Source organism: Macaca thibetana, chromosome 14, assembly GCF_024542745.1.
Source record: "Macaca thibetana thibetana isolate TM-01 chromosome 14, ASM2454274v1, whole genome shotgun sequence".
NCBI classification, from domain to species: Eukaryota; Metazoa; Chordata; class Mammalia; order Primates; family Cercopithecidae; genus Macaca; species Macaca thibetana.
In genome coordinates this window covers 16,541,827-16,565,358 of record NC_065591.1, presented here as the reverse complement: position 1 = coordinate 16,565,358, position 23,532 = coordinate 16,541,827, and the positions used below count along the sequence as shown (strand labels likewise).

The 23,532-nt window shown below is 37.9% G+C and overlaps 2 protein-coding genes and 1 pseudogene across 2 annotated transcripts in view; all 3 read left to right on the top strand.

The window, feature by feature from the left end:
* Nucleotides 1-6,756: 6,756 nt before the first annotated feature.
* LOC126936187 (olfactory receptor 5AL1-like) lies at nt 6,757-7,734 on the top strand. The gene has a single exon (XM_050758661.1). It carries the CDS (start codon nt 6,793-6,795, stop codon nt 7,732-7,734), a length of 942 nt encoding a protein of 313 aa, XP_050614618.1. The 5' UTR covers nt 6,757-6,792.
* Nucleotides 7,735-11,181: 3,447 nt separating this feature from the next.
* LOC126936172 (olfactory receptor 1013) overlaps nt 11,182-23,532 on the top strand; it is a 134,944-nt gene continuing 122,593 nt past the window's right edge. The window contains exon 1 of the mRNA XM_050758638.1: nt 11,182-11,640. The gene's annotated coding sequence lies outside the window, so the exon portion shown is untranslated. The remainder of the gene's footprint in view (nt 11,641-23,532) is intronic.
* LOC126936116 (olfactory receptor 5AL1-like) lies at nt 20,051-21,694 on the top strand (annotated as a pseudogene).

Sequence of the window (23,532 nt, the reverse complement as noted above, 5' to 3'; positions counted from 1 at the left end):
CCCACCTATGAGTGAGAACATGCGGTGTTTGGTTTTCTGTTCTTGCAATAGTTTGCCGAGAATGATGGTTTCCAGCTGCATCCATGTCCCTACAAAGGACACAAACTCATCCTTTTTTATGACTGCATGGTATTCCATGGTGTATATGTGCCACATTTTCTTAATCCAGTCTGTCACTGATGGACATTTGGGTTGGTTCCAAGTCTTTGCTATTGTGAATAGTACCACAATAAACATACATGTGCATGTGTCTTTATAGCAGCATGATTTATAATCCTTTGGGTATACACCCAGTAACGGGATGGCTGGGTCAAACGGTATTTCTAGTTCTAGATCCTTGTGGAATCACCACACTGTCTTCCATAATGGTTGAACTAGTTTACAGTCCCACCAACAGTGTAAAAGTGTTCCTATTTCTCCACATCCTCTCCAGCACCTGTTGTTTCCTGACTTTTTAATGATCGCCATTCTAAGTGGTGTGTTAAAAAATCAATTTTATAGGTACAAGAAAGGAGGAATAGCATCAAGCTAAGAGTACTTTCAACTTAAAAATAAAATACCAAGAGATACTATTTTTCATTTATGAGGATTTCAAAATGCAAAACTTTGACTAGACTGAAAGTAAATAAGAACCTTCATCTGCTGCTGATGGTGGCAGGCGTCTGTAGTCCCAGTTACTTGGGAGGCTGAGGCAGGAGAATGGCGTGAACCCAGGAGACAGAGGTTGCAGTGAGCTGAGATCGTGCCACTGCACTCCAGCCTGGGCAAAAGAGTGAGACTCCATCTCAAAAAACAAACAAACAAATAAAAACAAAAAACAAAACAAAACAAAAATTCCTGTGGAGAATTATTTGGCAATATCTAGCAAAGTTTCAGGTACCCAACAATCATATTTCTAAGAAAGGAATTCAAATATTCAAAGGAATACTGACACAAATACTAATACAAGCTAATACATGTGCACAAGGTAATTTACTGAGCTATTATTTAAATTAGCAACAGATTTGCACCCAAATATCCATGAATAGAGACAGCCCTTCCATGTATCAGAAAAGATTTGTAGGTATGATATAGAGTAATCATCAGAATATAATATTGACAAGACAAAAATGCAGAAAAGAATTAATACTACACATTACACTGTGCAAGAAAAAAGGAAGAATATAAAATGCATATGTGTAGCTTCTTATATTTGATTAAAAATTGCAGACTCATGCCTGTAATCTCTTCTTTGGGAGACCGAGGCGGGTGGATCACTTGAGTTCAGGAGTTAGAGATTAGCCTGGCCAGCATGGTGAAACCCCGTCTCTACTAAAAATACAAAATTAGCTGGGTGTGGTGGTGCACACCTGTAATCTCAGCTACCTAGGAATCTGAGACAGGAGAATCACTAGAACCCAGGAGGTGGAGGCTGCGGTGATCCAAGATGGCACCAGTGCACTCCAGCCTGGGGAAGACATAGCAAGACCCTCTCTCTCTCAACAACAACAACAAAAAAAGACAAAAATAGTGGGAAGATAACTTAAAATGAAAAAGAATGATTGAAAGAAAGTGGAACAAGTACAGATAGGGACAGAAGTCAACCCTTAAAAAAATAAATATTACTATGTTGCTTTGATTTGAAAAACATTACAAGTTTAAGAAATTAAAAATAAAATTAGGTCAAAGTGAAAAAAAAGGAAAACAAGCTTTTATTCTGGAAACCCATTTTATTCAAAGCAAAAGTCAAAGGACTTGAAAGGAGCCACAGAACTCTGAATTACCTGACCTCATGCTAAATCTCAGACCTTGTCACCTTAAACTTTATGCCTTTCTCTGTTCCCACCTCCTTGTCCCTTACAACAGCTGTTGTATGCTTTCCATAGCATCTTTGCATAGGGCGTCTTTTGACCTGGTGTTCTCTTCCTCAGATATCTGTTTTCTCCTTCACTCCTGTGCCACAGTTGGTTCTGTACAGAAATAGAGAAAGGGCTTATTATAAGAATAAGGGCTAACATGAATGTTGGAACATCTCAGGAAATAAAGATTAGGGAAATATTGAAGACAGGGCTAGTAAAGCTATAGCTCAAAGGTGAACAGAACAGATAATGAAGACCTTAGCCCTGAACAGTGATGCAAATGGCCCCAGGAAACTGCATATATAAGAATCCCTGAGAAAGCTCCCATCCCAAGTAGCAGGGACGCTCGCATTGCAGTTTGTGACTGTTTAGGAGCTCCCATATCTTCTGTGTCCTTTCACAACAGGAATTACATAATAAAATGTTTTCTAGTGAAACAAAAATGATGAATTTAAAAATCCAAAACAGAGTGGCTTAAACAAACGCATTGTATTATTTACCGTGTGTCATAGGACAGTTTCTGCTCTGGGCCATGCTTGACTAATCTTGTCTGCATCCACTCATGAGTTCATCCTCAGCGTTGCCTGGAAACGAGCTGATCTAAGATGTCCCCACCTGTGAAAACTGGTTTAGCACCACATGACTTCTCATCTGCCAACAGGTTAGCATGAATCTGTGGTCAGGGCAAAGGCAGAAGAGCAAAACAGGAAGTTGAAATACACTACACCTTTCTCAAGCCTACATTTGTGTCAAGTCTGTTACCAAAACATTAGCTAAAACAAGTCACATGACTGAGACCAGAGGCAAAATACAGAAGTACTATACATTTATAGAAAAAGAGCACGATTACGAGAGGCTTTAACTGAGGCTGTTAATGCAACTAATTAATCTACTGTGCCTGACAGACGAGCTACAGCATCACTCCCAATTACGACATATGAAGTCTCTGATATTCTCACATGTTCATTTAAAAAGCCCTGGGTATATTCTTTGGAAAGGATCTGAAAAGGAGCTATTATATTAACATGCTGTATTTCAGAAATGTTCAAGGAACCTGCTTCAAGGAAATTCAGTTCTCATTTCAATAAAAGAGATTTTTTAAAAATCTATGATCAGACTTAATTTCAAAAAAATCTTAAGGAAAAAAATCGTTCATTGTGACTAGTGCTATTAGTTTTTTTTCTCACCCGCTCCATATTTTGTCTAAATACACAAGGAACAATATTTTAAAATACTACATTTTATATGTCCTATGCAACTATAGAATTATAGACAATTATTAAACAACATCAGCTGCCCATCCGTCTAAACCCAAGAACACCATGATCTGTAACCCATTACCATAGAAACCGAGTTAAAGTACCTCAGTTGCAGCCTAATCAAGTATTGTAACCCAATACCAGTATTGCATCCACCTTGTTACTGTCATTCCGGAATAACAACGTCCCTACTGTTACTAGGGAGCACAGACCTGTAGGTCCACTCCATTCTTACAAGCCAAAGAGCACAGCCACTATTGACCCTCTAAAAAACATCCCAGTTTCCTCTACGCTAGTGCAGTCCTTATTGCCCAAGCAATGAAACTGTCTTCCGCGATTTCCTAAAAATACAGCCAGGTAGAGAGTTTTTATTTTTACAGAATAAATTAATCATCATGCTCCTACATTCCTCAATTTTCTTCCTGTGTCTTCATTACTATGTGAAAGTACTTCTAGCATATCTGTTGCATATAATGTCAGGCATCTTTCAGTATAGACTTTAAGGAGCCATCTCAGAAAATTTATAGAACAAGCTTCAGATATTACTGCCAAACGTTCTCCTGGATGAAGGAGTTCATCTCTTTCTGTGGAATGACAACAACTAGGTGCCAATTAATCTATGGTTTGCATGCATTTCTCTCCTAGGGAGGACAGCAAATTTAAAAAAAAATTAATTATTGCTGTTGAACTACAATGCCAATTATAAAAACACACTGTGATGTTAATCTCAGAAGGCAGATTTGAGTGTTATTAACTGAAAAAGTTATTCTTCATCTAAAACTTTATAAAATCTCCTGCTAAATATGAGGACCACAAGCTCAACATTTATTTTAAATAAATTCATAATTGCAATCAAAAGCCAATACAGCAAAATTAAAGCAAATGTCGCAAATATTCAGAGCAGACATAGCCATTAATCAAATTGTTTTCCCAAAAGAGATCATTAAAATATTCCTCTACTCCCTATTCATTTATTGACTAATAGTTGAAGGAGTGATCTATCATTTCAAGGGAAATAGTTTGGTCCCCAAACACTAAACATCAAATAATTGCCTGTTACTGAATAATCATTATTTTGTTTTGCCATGTTTGTTTAACAAAAGTAACAACAGAAAGTTTCCAGAGGGACCACCCAAAAAATTAAATAAATAAATACAAAGCTGTCTCACATCTAGGTAATATTAAATGTTACTGGCTTCACAAACATTGCTTTCAGGCGCAATGTACTATTTGGAGGTTTGTTGTTGAACTGAAAGACAGCATTCTGAATGTAGAAAGACATTGGGTAGTAGAAAAAACAACCCAAACTGTGGGAAAGGCATCAAACTTATATGACTATTACTTCTATTCAGTTAATCATTTAACAGGAAATTATTGATGATCTGTCTATATTAGACACTACTAGAGGTAAGTAATTAAAATGGGTATAAAATAATTTAAGAATTAAAACTTGCTTAAAAGAAGAGTTTTGAGTTTAGGCTGTGTTACAGACATGTGTTAACAGTTGGTTGCGATATATTGTGGCAAGTGCTATGGTAAAGAAATCAGAGGATCCAAAATAGTGAATATAAGAAGCACTAATTTTGGCCTGGAAGGTCAGGAAAGCCTCCAAGAGGAAATTATTCAACAGAAACATTTAAAGTTAACTAGAAGAAAAATCTGGGATAGGTAATAATAGCAGAGGAAAAGTGTTCTGGGCACAGAAGGAAATCTATATAAATATGTAGATTACATTTGAATAACTGCGATAGTCGATCATATCTGGAACATGAAGACCACATGGAGAATACTGCAAAAGATGGGTCTGGTCTGACATGCAGGGCCTAGGTTTTCAAGAGCTATGTCAGCCATGCTGGAAAAAAAAAAAAAAAAAAGACTAGGACCTTATCTTAAGGGCAATGGAGAAGGCATTAAGGAAGAGAGAGAAGTAGGAAAGACTGGGGGCAAGAATATGAGTCAGTTGCCAGTTACAGTAAAGAAAACAAAAGTTGCATCAAGAGAGGAATGTAAGTTAGCAGATTTGAAAAGTATGTCAGATATAAAATTGTTAGTAATTGGGGACAAATTAAATATTGGCATAAAGAACAGGAATGCACAGTAAAAGACAATTGGTCCCTGGTTTGAAACACTGAGTGATTAATGTCCCTATTCACTTAGAGAAAGTATATACTCCAGGTTTTCAATATTAGATTTAACATGCAGAGACACTAATAGAGAAAATAAATCTGAAACAGAAATATATATGTGTGCATAGCCAGAATATAGATGCTTACTGGAGACATAGGATTGGATAAAATTACTGAAAAAGAAGGTGTAAAGAAGAGAGCCCGGGGGCTTAGAACCTGAAGTACATGTCACCTAAAGCATATATAATGGAAGCAGAGCTACCAAGGTACAGAGTCAAAGTAAACAATCAAACCAGAGACTGTTTTGTTTTGGAAATCTAAGGCGTATTAACAGAGTCCAGGGCTACTACTCTGCCAAAGAAAAATAGGCTGGATTGGACTTGGCGATTGTGAGGTCAATAGTGAAGTTGGTGAGGAGATTTTGTGGTTTAATGGGAAAGGAAGGCAAATTACACTTGATTAAATTATGAATATGATTCAAAAAGTAGAGGCCTGCTCTAAGATGTTTGACTGAGAAGTGAAAGTGACAGAAAAGAGAAGAGAGTAACCAAGATAAAATTTCTAAGGAGATGACAATTAAAGGTTATGGGAAGGGGTGGTTTTTATATTTTATTTTTTTACCTTCCTTGAAGATCTGCAAGGTACATGTAAATCAACAAGAGGCAATATAATTATAAAAAAAGAATCAAGTTAACTTATCCCCTGCTCTGCTTAACAAACGCAGGGAGCAATTTAACTCTGCCAGCTTTCAAGCATTCAGAGCCCAGTTTGGGTTTGAGAAAATGGTCTGTAGAATTTAGTTCTTCAAAACACTGCCAAATCCTATACACTTTGGACCATTTAGATATCTAAAGATAGAAGTTAAATAAGGTTTTCAGTCAGCTAAAGCTCTTTTATACTCTGTAAAATTGTTCACTGGTGTGTACTCTTCCAAAAAGACAAAGCCAGAGTATTCAAAATCCTGTTATTCTTTAACATCAATATTAAATGTCTATTAAAGAAAAAACAGAGATAAACAAAAAGAAGAAAATCTTAAAAATTACTCCAACTTGGATGCCCAAGAGGATAGTGTTAATATTTTGATTTTGACTTTTTATGTTATATTTTCCACATTTAATTTTGTTAATTTGTGATATCCTTATGAACTAACATATCTGTGTACAATTTCATAAAATAAACTTACAAGTTAAGAAATGATTTTACATATATTGTCAATGTTACATTGCAATGTGTTTTTATTTTTTGGTTTTTCAAGAAAAGTACAACATGGATTTTGTTGTTGTATTGATTACAGTAGTTTACTTAAAATACTTTTTTCTTTTACAACTCCTTACTGAATTTTCTATCTTGGAGTTTCTGCCTGAACCAAATTATTTTACTCTGAAAGCATAAGGAAAATGTATGTGTAATTCAGAGTACTTATCAGAACGTTAATTTAATTAGACTTAATGTAATACCCTGGTAAGTCATGGCTATCTTCTCATATTTAATTGAACATTTCTTATAGAGTCAAGATTGTTCAGAAGGTGTGCTCTGGAGTTCATTTTAGAAGAATCTTGTATCTATTACATGGCAAAAGGCAATCATTCATCAGTGACTGAGTTCATCCTCCTAGGGCTCACAGATAATCCGGAACTTCAAGTCATTCTCTTTGGGGTATTCCTACTGATTTACTTAGTTACTGTGATGGGTAATCTTGGTTTGATTGTGCTAATCCAAATCAGTCCTCGGCTTCATACACCTATGTATTTTTTCCTCAGCCATCTGGCTTTTGTGGATTTTTATGGTACCTCTGCTATCACTCCAAACACCCTTGTCAACTCTTTGCGTGAAATTAAAAGCATGTCATTTTATGCATGTGCCACTCAAGTGTGTTGCTTCATTACATTTTCAGTCTGGGAATTATTGTTGCTCTCTGTCATGGCATATGATCGATATGTTGCCATCTGCAACCCTTTACTCTATGTAGTTCTCATGCCTAGGAGACTCTGCATTCAAATGGTCACTGGCTCATATATTTATGGATTCGCCGTGGGACTCATACAAGCAGTGGCCACATTCCACATGTCCTTTTGTGACTTGAATGTCGTCAACCAGTTCTACTGTGATGATGTTCCTCTGATTGCTCTGGCTTGTTCTGATACACGAGTTAAGGAATTGATGTTGTTTATCATTGCTGGGTTCAATGTTTTTTGTTCTCTCATCATTGTTCTCATCTCCTATATATTCATTGTCTTTGCTATCCTAAGGATCCACTCTGCTGTAGGAAGACAGAAAGCCTTTTCTACCTGTGCTTCTCACGTGTTTTCTATTTCCATATATTATGGGACCCTCAGTTTTATGTACTTACAGCCTAAGTCAAACCACTCACTAGATAAAGACAAATTTGCCTCAGTATTCTATGTAGTGGTGATTCCCATGCTAAACCCATTGATCTATAGCTTGAGGAATCAAGAGGTAAAAAATGCTATGAAAAAAATCATTGAAAAAATGTGTTCTAGTAATCAATAGTAAAATTTGTTGGTAGTAAAGGAAATGCTACATACAGTCAGGACATTTTGAATTAAGGTTTGTATAGTGCTAGTATATGTAGAAGCCTTTGTCCTCTGGAGCTTACTTTCCTTGAAAATATGCCTTTTTATTGATTTGGCTTACAAATGATAGACATTTTATAAATGTTTGTTTCATTGTTGAACTGCAAAAGAGAGAAAAGAATAATCTACTGTCTTTAACCATGAGATGCTTCAGTACTAAATAGAAATAAAGAAGAAAGCACCTTGAAATTATGACTTTATCTTATTTCACTACACTATTGAGAACTTTAGGTTATCTTGAGAGACAGGTACTATTATTATTATTGCATATAATATTGCAAATACTAGGTAAAGTTTCCCTCCATAGCTGAACTGGGGAAAAAATAGTGAGATGCTTGGCTGAAAGATTTTGGTTTGAATATCCCTTACAACTTAGATTATCCTTCACTTTATGATATCTCTATTGATTTGACTGAATATTTTTACATGATCATTCAAGCATCATCCCTCCCATATTACACTCACATTCAGCCAGCACATTTGCTGAACTGATGCATTAGCTATTTGTCCTGGTGCTCTTCCTCCTAGCCCCCCACCCCATGTCAAGCCCCAGGGTATGATGTTCCCCTCTGTGTCCGTGTGTTCTCGTTGTTCAACTCCCACCTATGAGTGAGAACATGCAGTGTTTGGTTTTCTGTTCCTGTGTTAGTTTGCTCAGGATGATGGCTTCCAGCTTCACCCATGTCCCTGCAAAGGACATGATCTCACTCCTTTTTAATGGCTACATAGTATACCACGGTGTATACGTACCACAAATTTTTATCCAGTCTACCATTGATGGGCTTTTGGATTGGTTCCATGTCTTTGCTATTGTAAATGGCACTGCAGTAAATATACATGTGCATGCGCCTTTATAGTAGGATGACTTATGTTCCTTTAGGTATATACCCAGTAGTGGGATTGCTGGGTCAAATGGTATTTCTGGTTCTAGATCCTTGAAGAATGGCCACACTGCCTTCCACAATGGTTGAGCTAATTTACATTCCCACCAACAGTGTAAAAGCATTCCTATTTCTCCACAGCCTCACCAGCATCTGTTGTTTCTTGACTTTTTAATAATAGCCAATCTGACTGGTGTGAGATGGTATCTCATTGTGGTTTTTTATTTGCATTTCTCTAATAATCAGTGATGTTGAGCTTTCTTTCATGTTTGTTGGCCACATACATGTCTTTTTTTGAAAAGTGTCTGTTCATATTCTTTGCCCACTTTTTGATGGGGTCATTTGTTTTTAATCCATCTTGAGTTAATTTTTGTATAAGGTATAAGGAAGGGATCCACTACAGGCATGCACCACCACCCCCGCTAATTGTCGTATTTTTAGTAGAGAGGGGGTTTCACCATATTGGTCAGTCTGGTCTCAAACTCCTGACCTTCTGATCCACCCACCTAGGCCGCCCAAAGTGCTGGGATTACCTGCCTGAGCCACTGCGCCCCGCAAGAGCCCTTGTACTTCAATGCATTGTTGTTCATTAGGAATGTTCCACTTTATTTTTAGTAAGATTTTGCTGTTTCTGTAAGAATTCTCTGCCTCCCAGGCTTAAAGTATAAGCCAAAAGGTTTAAGGTTATACTCAGTTTCTATACATTTCAGAAAACTGAGAAATTTCTCCATTATCCAGAAATTAAGGATCTCATTTTTACCTAAAACATTGGCTTTACTCTCAGATTGTCTTGATTAAGCTAGCCAATGATTTTTCCCCAACTAAGTGTGCCAGAAAAATGAAACAAAGGAGTAGAACGCAAAAATCCCTGTGAATTTTCAAATCCAAATTTTATAACCCCTGCAATATTATTCCTTTCTGACCCAGTTAGATGTAAGAGGCCTCTAACTGGATCCAAGCCAGTTAATTCCCAGATCAAATCCATTCTTAGACACGGTCCAGTTTCTGTTGCGACTCCAAACCCAGTTTGGATCAGAAGCTTGCTCAAAGTAACTTGGAAAACTCAAAACACAAATTCGTGGAGCTCCAAAACCCAAGAGGGAGCTTACCCATGATCCCCAGCCGCTCTAAGAGACAATGGACACAAGTGGATCCTGCAGGTTCCTTGCTGTTCACTCAGCACTCCTGCAGGTCGCTAAAAGCTCCACTTGGCTTCCCGCTTCTGACGCCATCTGATAAAAGAAAAACTTCAGCTGAATTAAATCTAAAGAAATTTAATTGAGCAAGGAACGATTTGTGAATCTAGCAACTCCCAGAACCACAGCAAATTCATAGAGACTCCAGGGGCGCCTCCTCGGCCTCAGTGTCCATTCCGGCCATGCTTGATGAGCCCTTCAGCCCGCTGCTGCACTGTGGGAGCCCCTTTCTGGGCTGGCCAAGGCCGGAGCCGGCTCCCTCTGCTTGCAGGGAGGTGTGGAGGGAGAGGCGCGGGCGGGAACCGGGGCTGCCTGCCGCACACGCGAGTTCCAGATGGGCAGGGGCTTGGAGGGCCCCGCACTGTGAGCGGCCGGCCGGCTGGCGCTGCCCGTCCCTCGGTAGTGAGGGGCTTAACACCTGGGCCAGCAGCTGCGGAGGGTGTACCGAGTACCCCAGCACTGCTGGCCCGCCCGCACCACGCTCGAATTCTCACGGTGCCTCAGGCGCCTCCCCGCAGGGCAGGGCTTGGAACCTGCCCCTCGCCACCCCACCCGCCGCCGCCCCGCCCCCCCACCCCCGCCCCCCCCCCCCCCCCCTCCCGCCGCCCCGCCCCCCCCCCCCCCCCCCCGCCCCCCCCCCCCCCCCCCCCCCCCCCCCCCCCCCCCCCCCCCCCCCCCCCCCCCCCCGCCCCCCCCCCCCCCCCACCTCCCGCCGCCCCGCCCCCCCCACCTCCCGCCCCCCCCACCTCTCGCCGCCCCGCCCAGCCCCGTGGACTCCGGCATGGAGGGAGCCTCCCTGATGGGTGCCACCCCCTGCTCTGCCGGGCCTGATCCCATCGACCGCCCAAAGACTGAGGAGTGCAGGCATGAGTCATGGGACTGGGGAGCAGCTCTGCCTGCAGAGGAAGAACTGGGTTCCTGAATCCAACAGGGACTTGGAGAACTTTTATGTCTAGCTGGAGGATTGTATATGCACCAATCAGCACTCTGTGTCTAGCTCAGGATTTGTGGATGCACCAATCAGCACTCCCTATCTAGCTAATCTGGTGGGGACTTGGAGAACTTTTATGTCTAGCTCAAGGATTGTAAATGCACCAATCAGCACTCTGTCAAAACGGACCAATCAGCTCTCTGTAAAATGCACCAATTAGCTCTCTGTCAAAACGGACCAATCAGCTCTCTGTAAAATGCACCAATCAGCTCTCTGTAAAATGGACCAATCAGCTCTCTGTAAAATGGGCCACTCACCAGGATGTGGGTAGGGTCAGATAAGGGAATAAAAGCAGGCTGCCCAAGCTAGCAGTGGCAAGGCTCAGGGGTCTCCTTCCCTGCTGTGGAAGCTTTGTGAAGCTTTGTTTTTTTGCTCTTTGCAATAAATCTTGCTGCTGCTCGCTGTTTGGGTCTGTACTGCGTTAATGAGCTGTAACACTCATCGCAAAAGTCTGGAGCTTTATGCCTGAGGCCCGTGAGACCACGAACCCACCAGGAAGAACGGACAACTCCAGACAGGCTAACTTAAGAATTGTAACACTCACGGCGAAGGTCCGCAGCTTCACTCCTGAAGGCAGCCAGACCGCAAACCCATGGGAAGGAAGAAACTCTGAACAAGTCCAAACATCAGAAAGAACAAACTGCGGACACACCATCTTTAAGACACTCACTGCGAGGGTCCACAGCTTCATTCTTGAAGTCAGTGAGACGAAGAATCCACCAATTCTGGACACACTGGGATTGGTCAACACTCAGGTATTGTTATGGGTGAATATTATTAAGTTACGTTTTCAGTTTTGTCTTGGCTATTAAACTGGGTTATAGTTTAACCTTCTCAGGCCATATTTAGTTTGCTTTAACACCCCTTAATTGGATGCAGATGCACGCAGGAGACCACTGGACTCTGAATGTGGCTTTTCTCTCCTACCATTTGATTTATATGTGTTACTAAGGTGGTTAGAGGTCTTGCCATTCGGAGTTCAATATTACAATTAGCGAGATTCTATCAAAATGGTAAAACATCATGGTGTTTTGTGAAATAAACATCAAGGTGATTAAAACCTCCATTTGCGAAATTTTGAAACAGAAGGGTTAGTGTATCTTTAAGGAAGTCTGCTATACAGTAACATTTTTTTTTTCAGAGAAACCAAGGCCAAGAAAATTATTTAATATACAGAATAAAACATCTCATGTCAAATTTGGAAAAAAAAAATCATTCTAATACTTCTACTTTGGATAAATCATAATTACCAGATAAAAATAAAATTTAATAAATTCTGGTTATAAGGAAATAAGTTGGCTTATACCACTAAATATAGTGATTATAAAGCTGTTAAACTTTATTGATTCGCATTAACCAAGTTAAGTCCTTATAGTAAGCCTGTGTGGTGGGAATTATCCCCAGTTTGCCAAATGAATCATAAAGGAAATGAATGTCTTTCTTTCAAACAGGCATCTTACGTGAAGCAAAATCAGGATTAGGAGCTAAATGGTTCTGAATTCAAAATTCATTTTTACTCTTGGATATTAACGAATGATCCATGGTCTTACCTTTTTTTTTTAAGTGCCTTGAGGCAGATTGAGGATCATGGTTGTTGTAGATTATTGCTAAATTGTGCACAACGCACACACTGGCATACTCCACTTCCCTGTGAGCTCTGGCCTTGTAACTTGCTTTATATAATAGAAAGCGCAAAAGTATATTGTGCAACTTCTAAGGATAGACCTAAGGGTTTTGGAAGTGTCTGTATTTTCTTCATGGGAAGGTTTAATGTTAGAACCCAACTGCCCTGTTGAAAACCCAAGGCAGACGTATGGAGAACAATCTAGTTAGCACAATGGAATTTGAAGACGTAACAAATCATTAGGTCTGGAGTAAATTTTTGTTTAGCAATAGATGACTGAGCTAATGATGATGACATAATTAATTGTATTTTTGGTTAAATTAACTTCAAGAAGAATTCCTGAAATTAAATATTGTGATTTTGACAGCAGTAAAACAATTTTAAAAACTTTCTAAAATAATTGAAGAACAGATTCTCAGAGGCTCTTACCCATGTATATGTAGTTGCCTTTCAAGCTTCCTTGAGTTTCTTTCAAGTCTCCAAGGAAAATGAGTAGTATAATCATCACAGATTCGGTAGACATAAAAATCCAGAAAAATATGGCGACTTCCATAAAATTATTTAATATTTTTGTAGTTGCTTTCAATTCTGTCAGAGTGGTATTATGAAAAATCAGAACGATGATTCTAAGGAAAAAAATCACATTCAATAAGACTTTTTCTTCCTTTTTTTTCTTTGGTAAAAATAAATGATTTTCTATGATGTTTTTTATGTATATGGCTTTCAATTTATCATTCTACATCTATATGGGTGTGTGGAACGCAGATGAACAGAGTGCGTTACAGGCTTGAAGAGATGAAATGTTAATTTGTTATTTTCATGATTTTAAATGCTTTTCAAAAGACTTCAGGAAATACAGTGAAGTTTTAAAGTTTTGAACAATTTGAACACAACGTTCAGACAATAATTTTCAGAGATTGAACTAAATATGCATCCAGGACAATAAGGAATTTATGGATTATTACTTGCTTACTGCTCAACAGGTTATTGAGTTTCAGATATAAGGGTGGATCTTTGGTACAATCCAGATCATTACTTTGTAGCCTTGTAAAGCTCAACTGCAAGTTAACTAACTTTGAGTGTATACCAGGACTGCTTACTAAAATTTATAAATTTCATGAAATCTAAAAATATAAAAAGTAAATCAAAACATTTTGAGTTGTTTCCCATATGTTTAACCTTTGCTATTCATTATTAAGACTTTATTATACTTTGGTTCCGGATAGTAACCTGCCCTTTAAGTGGTTATTTTTTGCCTTTTAAACAAATTGGGTCCCCGAAGATCAACCATAGCGTAATTGCTCATGTTTGTGAAACATCGTTGTGTTTTTCGTTCAGAATTGCTAAAAATGATGTAATTCAATGAGAATATTCTAGAGAGACCAACAGATTAGACACAGTATATTCACAACACTTAAATAATGTTAAGTATTGTTGACATTCACAGAATTTGCCGAAAGATACATTGAACTCTTTTTGGTTGTTGTGCATTACTCAAAAGCAAGATGTAGTGGGAAAGAAATCAAGGTAATTGAGGTAGAAAAATGGGGTTTCAGGTAACAAACTTTGTATTCATTTGTTCGTTTATTCTACTGTTATTTAAAGTGTCTACTAATTGCTGAGTCCTGCGAAGTATTGGGGAAAATACAGATCTTTATTTATCAAGAATTAAAAAATTTAAAGTAGCTTACAAACGGAGGTGACTAGCTTGTTGGAGGTAATAATTGGGAAATAATAAAACATCTCTAGAATGAAGTAAAATTTCACCTCAGATATGGTAAGTGGAAAGATAGTAGCCAGCCAGAGGAAACAAAGATATAAAGGAAGGAGTATTCTGGCCAAACTATGTTAAAAACTCATGGTCACATCTGAGAAACGGATGGTATGCAACATGGTTGGTGCACGGGGATTGCATAACAGAAATTGCAAGAAAGGAGACTAATTTACAAAGAAGGGCTTATTTAGGAAAGATTTAATAAATCAGGTTAAGTTTGAGCTCTAGTCCGAAGCTAATGGGAAACAGCAAGCTAAGATTTGCATGTTAGAAAGTACCCCCAAGGTGCCATATTGATAGAGGGTGGCAAAACCGCTGGGAAGATAACAGTTAGAGGGTAACAATCCAGAGCTGTTGTTTGAGGCTGTAATAAGGAAAATATAGAGGATATTAGAAGTAGACTTCAAAATCTAGGTTAAATCATTAGTAGCATTCACTTATGGGTCGTTAGTGGACGTTAGAGGGACATACGATTTTTTTTTAACTGCATGGCAGATGGCACCATTTAGTGAGTTATAAAATATATGCTGCAAGGCATGTGAGTGGGGTCGGGTGGCTTTTGAACTGATGTCTCCTCTCTAAACATGTTAAATTTAGGTACATCTGGAATATATGATAGAATTTGCAAGAAAACCAAGTAGATATGTGTACAAGGAGTTCAAAGGAGAAATGTGACCTGGAGATCTAGACATTTGCATCACCAGCACATGAATAACAATGATCCCCATAGCATCAGATGATAGCTTCCAACAAGAATATGCAAAAAAGACATGATTTGGCTTAGGAAATAACTGTAAAGTAATAGGGTTATTTAAATCATAAAGAAGTACAGCCATCAAGGGAAGTAAAAAGTAGACAGAAAGATGGGAAAACCCAGAGACTCTGATGGCTTGGAAAGCAACAAAATAAAGGTTTTCATGATGAAAGGTGATGCTAATGATATCTGATGCTACAGAGAAGTCAGATTTTTAAATCTTCATTGGATTTGTGAGAAAAGAGAATGTTGCTGAACTTGGAGACAGCAATTGCATTGCAATGCTAAGAAAAAATAAATACAAGAGACTGATGTACAAACGTGAAGGATGCATAACCAAGGTTATGACTACAAAAGGGAAGGGCAGAAGTTTGTGATCATAAGAAAATGTTTCAATTTTTGATATTCTGGTACTAAAAGAATAAAGAGAAGAATAAAGGAATAAAGGTAGAGGAGTAGTAGATTGATGTGAGAGATTTAATAGATTAGCAAAGGAAGGAGATGTGAAAGGCCAAAGAGAATGGAACCAAAGTATAAGTTTAGGTATGAGAAATAGGAGACTTCTTCAGTCCCCCACCCCCACCAAAAAATGTAACAAGAATAGATGTGGAAGCAGGTAGTTTCACACAACTGGTGACAAGAAGTAGAGAAATTTCTATTTTATTATTTTAATTCCCATTTTAAGTATCAAAAAGTTTAGCATCTGTTTAGCATATATGGTAGTAGTACTGTTTAGCATGTGTAGTAAGAGTAGTATGGATAGAATTAAAAGGGTTGAAATAGCAACATGCATATTGGGAGAAAGACCTTGGTTAAGGAAAAGTCAGTCAAGTAAATAAGTAGCTGATTTTGAATATGAGTTTGTAATAGTTCACTTTTTCTTAACTGCTGTTCTTGATAGTTCAGATTTCATTGCAAAGAGAACATTACAAAATACCCAGATTTGGGTATATCTAAAAAAACAGAGCAAGGAAATGTTGGATGTTGGGAAGGGTAGTTGAAGCAATACATCATGGAGACTAAGCTTGTATAGGGGAAGAATTGAAAAAATAAAGTGACAAAAATTTAATTTTAAGATGATTAAGGAATAGTGATATGTGTGAATAAGTGAAGACCTGTAGTCATAACCTCAGTTATGACTACAAAAAGGAAGGGCAGAAGCTTGTGATCATAAGAAAATGTTTCAATTTTTGATATTTAGCGTTTGATAAACTTGTAGACAAATAATTTTAAACATGGAATCATGGGAGTGGAAAGCTGAAGTGGAATGGTGCTGGGGTCTGTGATAAAAATAATCAATAATCAGAAAAGCCATATATTGAAAGTGTAATGTTCGTGGGAACTAATGACAACTTTGTGAAAGAACAGAGTGTTCTTGGTGTCAACATTCTCAATAAATAACAAGGAGTGACCTGGAAATACACAAGTGACTGTTAAGGTTTGACTCTGTGTCCCCACCGAAATCTCATCTTGAACTGTAATCCTCATAATTCCCTTGTGTCAAGGGAGGAACCTAGTGGGAGGTGATTGAATCATGGGTTGAACCATGGTTCAACCCATGATTCAATCCATGATGGTTTCTCCAATGTGGTTCTCATGATAGTGAGTGAGTTTTCATGAGATCTGGTGGTTTCATAAGTGTTTGACAGTTTCTCCTTTACATACACATGCTCTCCTGCCACTTCTGCCATGATTGCAAGTTTCCTGAGGCCTCCCCAGTCATGCAAAACTGTGAATCAATTAAACCACCTTTGTTTATAAATTACCCAGTGTCCAGTAGTATCTTTATAGCAGTAAGAACAGACTAATACAGTAAATTGATGCCAGGAGTGGGTTACTGCTGTAAAGATACTTGCAGAATGTGGAAGCGACATTGGAACTGGGTAATGGCCAGAGGTTGGAACAGTTTGGAGAGCTCAGAAGAAGGAAGAAAGATATGGAAAAGTTTGGAGCTTCCACATGTTGAATGTTTTTGACAAAAATGCTGATAGTTATGTGAACAATGAAGTCCAGGCTGAATTGGTCTCCGATGGAGATGAGGAATTTATTGGGAACTCGAGTAAAGGTCACTCATGCTATGCTTTAGTATAGAGACTGGTGGCATTTTTTTTTTCCCCGCCCTGGAGATCTGTGGAACTTCAAACTTGAGAGGTGACTTAGGGTATCTGGCAGAAGAAATTTCTAAGCAGCAAAGCATTCAAGACAAGACCTGGATTATTATGAAACCATTCTGTTTTATGCATTCACAAAGATACGGTTTCAAATTGGAACTTTTGTTCAAAGGGAAGCAGAGCACACAAGCTTAGAAAATTTGCAGCCTTTTGATGTGGTAGAAAAGAAAAACCCATTTTCTAGGCAGGAATTCAAACTGGCTGCAGAAATTTGCATAAATAATGAGGAGCCTAATGTTTAATCATCAAGACAACAGGAGAAATGTCTCCAGGGCATGTCAGAGACCTTCATAGAAATTCCTCCCATCACAGACTCAGACCTAAGAGAGAAAAATGGTTTTGTGGGCCAGACCCAGGGCCCCACTGCTGCTCTGTGCAACCTTGAGACTCAGCACCCTATGTCCCAGCCATGGCTAAAAGGGGCCAACATACAAATTAGGCTATTGCTTCAGAAGCTTCAAGCCCCAAGCCTTGGCAGCTTTCATATGGTGTTGGGCCTATGGGTGAGCAGAAGTCAAGGATTCAGGTTTGGAAACCTCCAATTAGATTTCAGAGGATGCATGGAAATGCCTGGCTGTTCAAGCAAAAGTTGCTGTGGGGAATGGAGCCCTCATGGAGAACCTCTGCTAGGGCAGTGTGAAAGGAAAGTGTGGGATGGAGCTCCCACACAGAGTCCCCACTGGAGCACTGCCTAGTGGAGCCAAGAGGGCCATCATCCTCCAGACACCAGAATGGCAGATCCACTGACAGCTTGCACCATGCACCTGGAAAAGCTTCAGACACTCAACGACAGCTCATGAAAGCATCTGGGAGGGGGCTGTACCCTGCAAGGCCACAGGGGTGGAGCTGCCCAAGACCATGGGAGCCCACCTCTTGCATCAGCTTGACATGGACGTAAAACATGGAGCTAAAGGATATTAATTTGGAGCCTTAAGATTTAATGACTGCCTGCTGGATTTGGGGATTGCATGGGGCCTACAGCCCCTTTGTTTCAGTCAACTTTTCCCATTTGGAAAGATTGTATTTACCCAATGTCTGCACCCTTATTGTATCTTGAAAGAAACTAACTTGTTTTTGATTTTCCAGGCTCATAGGCAGAAGGGACTTTCTTTGTCTCAGATGATACTTGGACTATAGTAGAATATTGAGCTAATGCCAAAATGAGTTAAGACTTTGGGAGACAACTGGGAAGTCATGATTGGTTTTGGAATGTGAAAATACATGAGATTTGGGAGGGGTCAGGGGCAGGATCATATGGTTTGAGTCTGTGTCCCCACCCAAATTTCATCTCATATTGTAATACACATAATCCTCACATGTCAAGGGAGGGACCTAGTGGGAGGTTATTGGACCATGGATGTGGTTCCCCCATGCTGTTCTCATGATAGTGAGTCAGTTCTCACAAGATCTTATGGTTTCATAAGTGTTTGACAGTTCCTCATTCACATGTACATTCTCTCCTCCTGCCTTGTAAAGAAAGTGCCTGCTTTCTCTTCCACCATCATTGTAAATTACCCAGTCATGAGTAGTATCCTTACAACAGTGCGAGAATGGACTAATACAGTGACAAAGCATATAAGTGTGTAAGCTTCAGAGCATCAAGGGAGTTGACACAAATGCAGGATGTAATTATCAATATACAGCAATTTTCCAAGCATCGGCAATGCCTTATCCCACCTGCCATATTTGACAAGTGTGGAGAATTTTAAATTGAGCATAGAAATGGCTTGAGGAAAAGCAGATTTTCAAGGAGCAGCCAAGTTCTGTTTTAAGAAATGAAAAATCAAATGATTGAAGATGTTGGAGAGTCTGGTAATATGAGAGCAAAAGGCACACAGGTTTCAATTCAGCACAGCAATGTAAGAAATAAAAAGTCTAAGAGCCAGAAGAGGTAAGGATTAGAGATTACAATTTAGGCAGGCAATGGAAGAACTCTTCAAAATATTCCAAAAAAGATTAAGCTCTTACAATCATCAATATGAAGAGATTACAGACTTCTGCAGAGTAATTCTCAATCTAAATAATATTAATACTATCAAGAGCTAAAATTGATTTACTTAGCAAACAGTATGAGATAGTCACTACGTGAAGCACTTGGCATAGACGAATTCATTGATTGCCTTTTCAAAGTTGTCTTGATCTCTGGTTGATGCAGAAATTCTTGCCTTTCTGATAATTTACATCAACTATGGATTGAGATTAGGGAGTCACAGACTAGCTAATGAGTTATTCTGCTTCACCCTATGCCAGTCATGAAGCATGAAGAGGGCTTAAGTTCTCAGCTTCAGTTTCCATATGTGAAAATAAAGATGATAGTCATAGGGCCATTATATAGGCTAGATGTAAAGATAATCTAAGCTAGAATAATAACAAAAAATTAAATTTATATCACTTCTGTTCAAATGAAGATCACTAAATCCCGGCCACTTTTAAGTAGCCAGGAACTGGGTTGTACTTTTACACACTCGTTATGGAATTGTTTACTTCTCCTGCTTTGCATTTGGATGTTTTAAGAAATATGACAAATGTGTTTTTTGAATCACCTAATGCATTTATAATCCTGTTATGAATATCTTTAAAAGCAAGTCTATTCACATTTTTAAGCATTTTTCTTTCTATCTTTAATTCACAAATAGTACATAACAATTGAAGAAAAACTAAGAATTATTGATAAAAGAAAAAAAATAAAATTATTCTGAATGTATTATAAATAATTTGTACCCATAATTTTTAAGACCTTTCATATACCTACGGTGCAATATTTTTTTTAAATTATTATTTCTTGTGAATTAAAAATTTCAGAAAGAATTAGTATAATTTTATTTGAAGTGATCCAATTAAAAATGTATTTAATGACAAGGTCTCATTACGTTGCCTAGGTTGTTCTTGAACTCCTGGCATCAAGTGATTCTCCTGCCTTGGCCTCTCAAAGTGTTGGGATACAGGTGTTAGCCACCACATCCAGCCCCAGTAATTTTAAAATGCATTTTGTTATCTGTGTTCAAATAACTCTCAATCTTGATTTTCTCTTATTAAAAGAAAGACATGACATAGATCATTCAGTTATGTAGACCTTTAACATATCGTCTTTCTATCTTTACAAATCTCCACAAAGATGCATGTTTTGGAATTTCTACTTGGGACAGATTATTTTATTCTGAAAGCAGAACTAGCCTGAAGACGTTCCTTTCAACGTGTTCAACATAAGATCAGGGCAGGTCAGAACCGTCTCCTAACATCTGCTTGATTATTTCCAACGGGAACAAGATTACTCAGAATGTGTGCTCTAAAGGGTTTTCTGGAAGAAAACTTTTATATCTACTCAATGGCCAAAGGCAATTATTCAACAGTGTATGAGTTTGTCCTCTTGGGGCTCACAGATAATGCAGAGTTTCAAGTTACTCTCTCTGGTATATTCCTTGTAGTATACTTAGCTAGCTTCATGGGTAATCTCGGATTGATTGTGCTAATCCAAATCAGTCCTCGGCTTCATCCATGTATTTTTTCCTCAGCCATCTGGCTTTTGTTGATTTTTCTTTTACTTCATCTGTCACCCCAAACACCTTGGTAAATTTTCTGTATGAAATTAAAAGTATAACATTTTATGCACATGCCATTCAGGTATGCTGCTTCATCACATTTGTAGTTTGTGAATTACATTTGCTCTCAATCATGGCATACGATTGGTATGTTGCCATCTGTAACCCTTTACTTTTTATGTCATTCTCATGCCTAGAACACTCTGTATTAAAATGATTGCTAACACATACGTGTATGGATTCACTGGGACTTGTACAGACAGTGGCGACATTCCACTGTCTTTCTGTGACTTGAACGTTATCAACCAGTTCTACTGTGATGATGTTCCTTTAGTGGCTCTGGCCTGTTCTGACACTCATGTGAAAGAGCTGATGTTGTTAATAATTGCTGGGTTCAATACTCTCTGCTTTCTACTGATTGTGCTGATTTCTTACGGTTTCATTTTCTTTGCTATTCTGTGGATACATTCTGCTGAAGGGAGACAGAAAGCATTTTCTACCTGTTTCCCACCTGACCTCCATCACAATATTTTATGGAACAATCATTTTTACATACCTGCAGCCCAAGTCAAGCCATTCCCTGAATATGGATAAAGTTGCTTCTGTGTTTAATGTGGTAGTGATTCCTATGTTAAACCCACTGATCTATAGCTTAAGAAATCAGGAGGTAAAAATCGCACTGAAGAGAATTATAGAAAAGTTATGCTTGGCTGTCAAATAACCTAAAAATCCCTAGACAGAGGCAAAACCCAGGACTCTTGAGTTGTGTCTTATCTAGAGTCACATTGGTGGTAAATGACAGCCAAATTCCGTAGTTTGGCTGCTCAAAATCACTCAGGGTATGTTTCATCCACTGTGTCGTTCTCTGTAGTTTCCACATAAAATGCATTGGTAAATGTTATGTCATTGAATTGTAAAAGAAAAGGAGAGAGAGAATCTTACTCCTCTCTGAACAACACAACTTCATCAATAATGAAATAAACAGTATTGGGAAATAACTGTTTTATTTAAATCATGTATGATATTTGAATTATATTAAAATAGTTCAACATCTGTTATCTTACATTTCAAATTTGCTGCATAGATTATCTGGAAAGAATGTCAAGGTTTAATAGAAAGGATACTTTTCTTGATTTTAAGACTGGATAATTTCCTTGGCACTCTACATTCTCTGCATTCTACTGGGAAAGGATAGCACTAGCAGAGTTACCATGAATTCCATATCCATTTAGATCACTAGAGCCATTTCATACCATTATAATTCGCTGCCTGCTCTATATAAGCATGTGATTAGTAACTGGACTCTTCAAACAGTTTGACTAACAATTTTAGCTTTTGTGAAAATCAACTGTTGTTATTGGTAAATTATTTCCCATTTTGTACCTAGTTTTCTCATCTTCAAAATGCGCTTGTAGTTTCTATCTCTTGGACTGATTGTGAAGATTAAATTACATTATAAATATAAAGAGTTTTGCAAAGTTCCTAGTGCACAGCTGGTACTTCACATATGGTGTGTATTTCTTAAGAATAGTCTTCTTAAGAAATATTTTGCTTTGTAATTTTATAAAATAAGAGAGGATGTTGGTGAAAATTATGTAGTATGAAACTGCTTGTGACCACTGACACTAATATTTCAACGTTTTTGCTGCCATTAAAAATCTACATATTTTCCATGCATATATAATTACAACAGCATGAAAATATTGAATTTATAGATGTGACCACATTTATATTTCCTTATTTTTTGGTTTTGTGCATGCTTCCATAAAATATATCAAAAATAGATCAAAATAATTTTAGAGCTGCTATGAACTATTCAGTTTGCTATATTCCTTCCCACACATACAGAATAAGTAATTTGTGCTATAAAAATCAAAAGACATTTGATGAGAAATATGAGGAAACATAAAATTTTATTTACATATGAATTGACATTGTAATTCAATGTATTGACATACAATTGACATTGTTATTATACCAATTATTTCTTTTATTTGGCCTTGGATAATAAGGTAATAAAGTTTGAGATAGCTGGCAATATGACATTCTTTACTTTAAAATCAACAAAAAGAAAATATAAAAGTTAAGGAGCTCTTTTATTGCGGTATTTTAAAATAAATTTAATTGATAGACATATTTTAAAATATTTTTTTTAGGTTCCTTCATACCTGTTACTTAAAATATGCATTTTTAAAAAATAAAACCACTTTTGTTTAATTAAACAAAGACTAGATTAATAAATTATGAATTTACTGAGCTCCTAATTTTTCAAAGTACGAGTGAGCTACCATCTACTGAGTGCTGTTCTTGTATCAAATTCTGGGTGAAGAGTTTAAGATGGATTGCCTCAGCTAATTTTTGTAACATTGAATGGAGACGAGTATTTATTCAAGGTGGACCACTAATCAGTTGTAGATACAAAAATAAATTACATAAAAATTTTGTTTACAATAAAATGTATTAAGGGCTGTTCACCAATAATGATAAAGCTGATATTTACCAAGGCTCTTTTAGGTGCCAGCCATCATGCCAAGGTCTTCACACATGTTTCTACTACATGCTCATATTGCAGCTTGTGGAATAAGCATGTTTCTTGTTTTATTAAGTACTTTGAGCTTTACATATTGTACACTAGAAGTATCAAAACTCAAATCTGGGACCAAATCTTTCTGGAATCAAGCACATTCTCCACTGATCTTAGACATGGCTAAAGACCTATATTTTTTGTCAGCCTCTGTGTTCTATTCCCGGGTACAGAAACATCATAGAGATCACAAACAGAAAG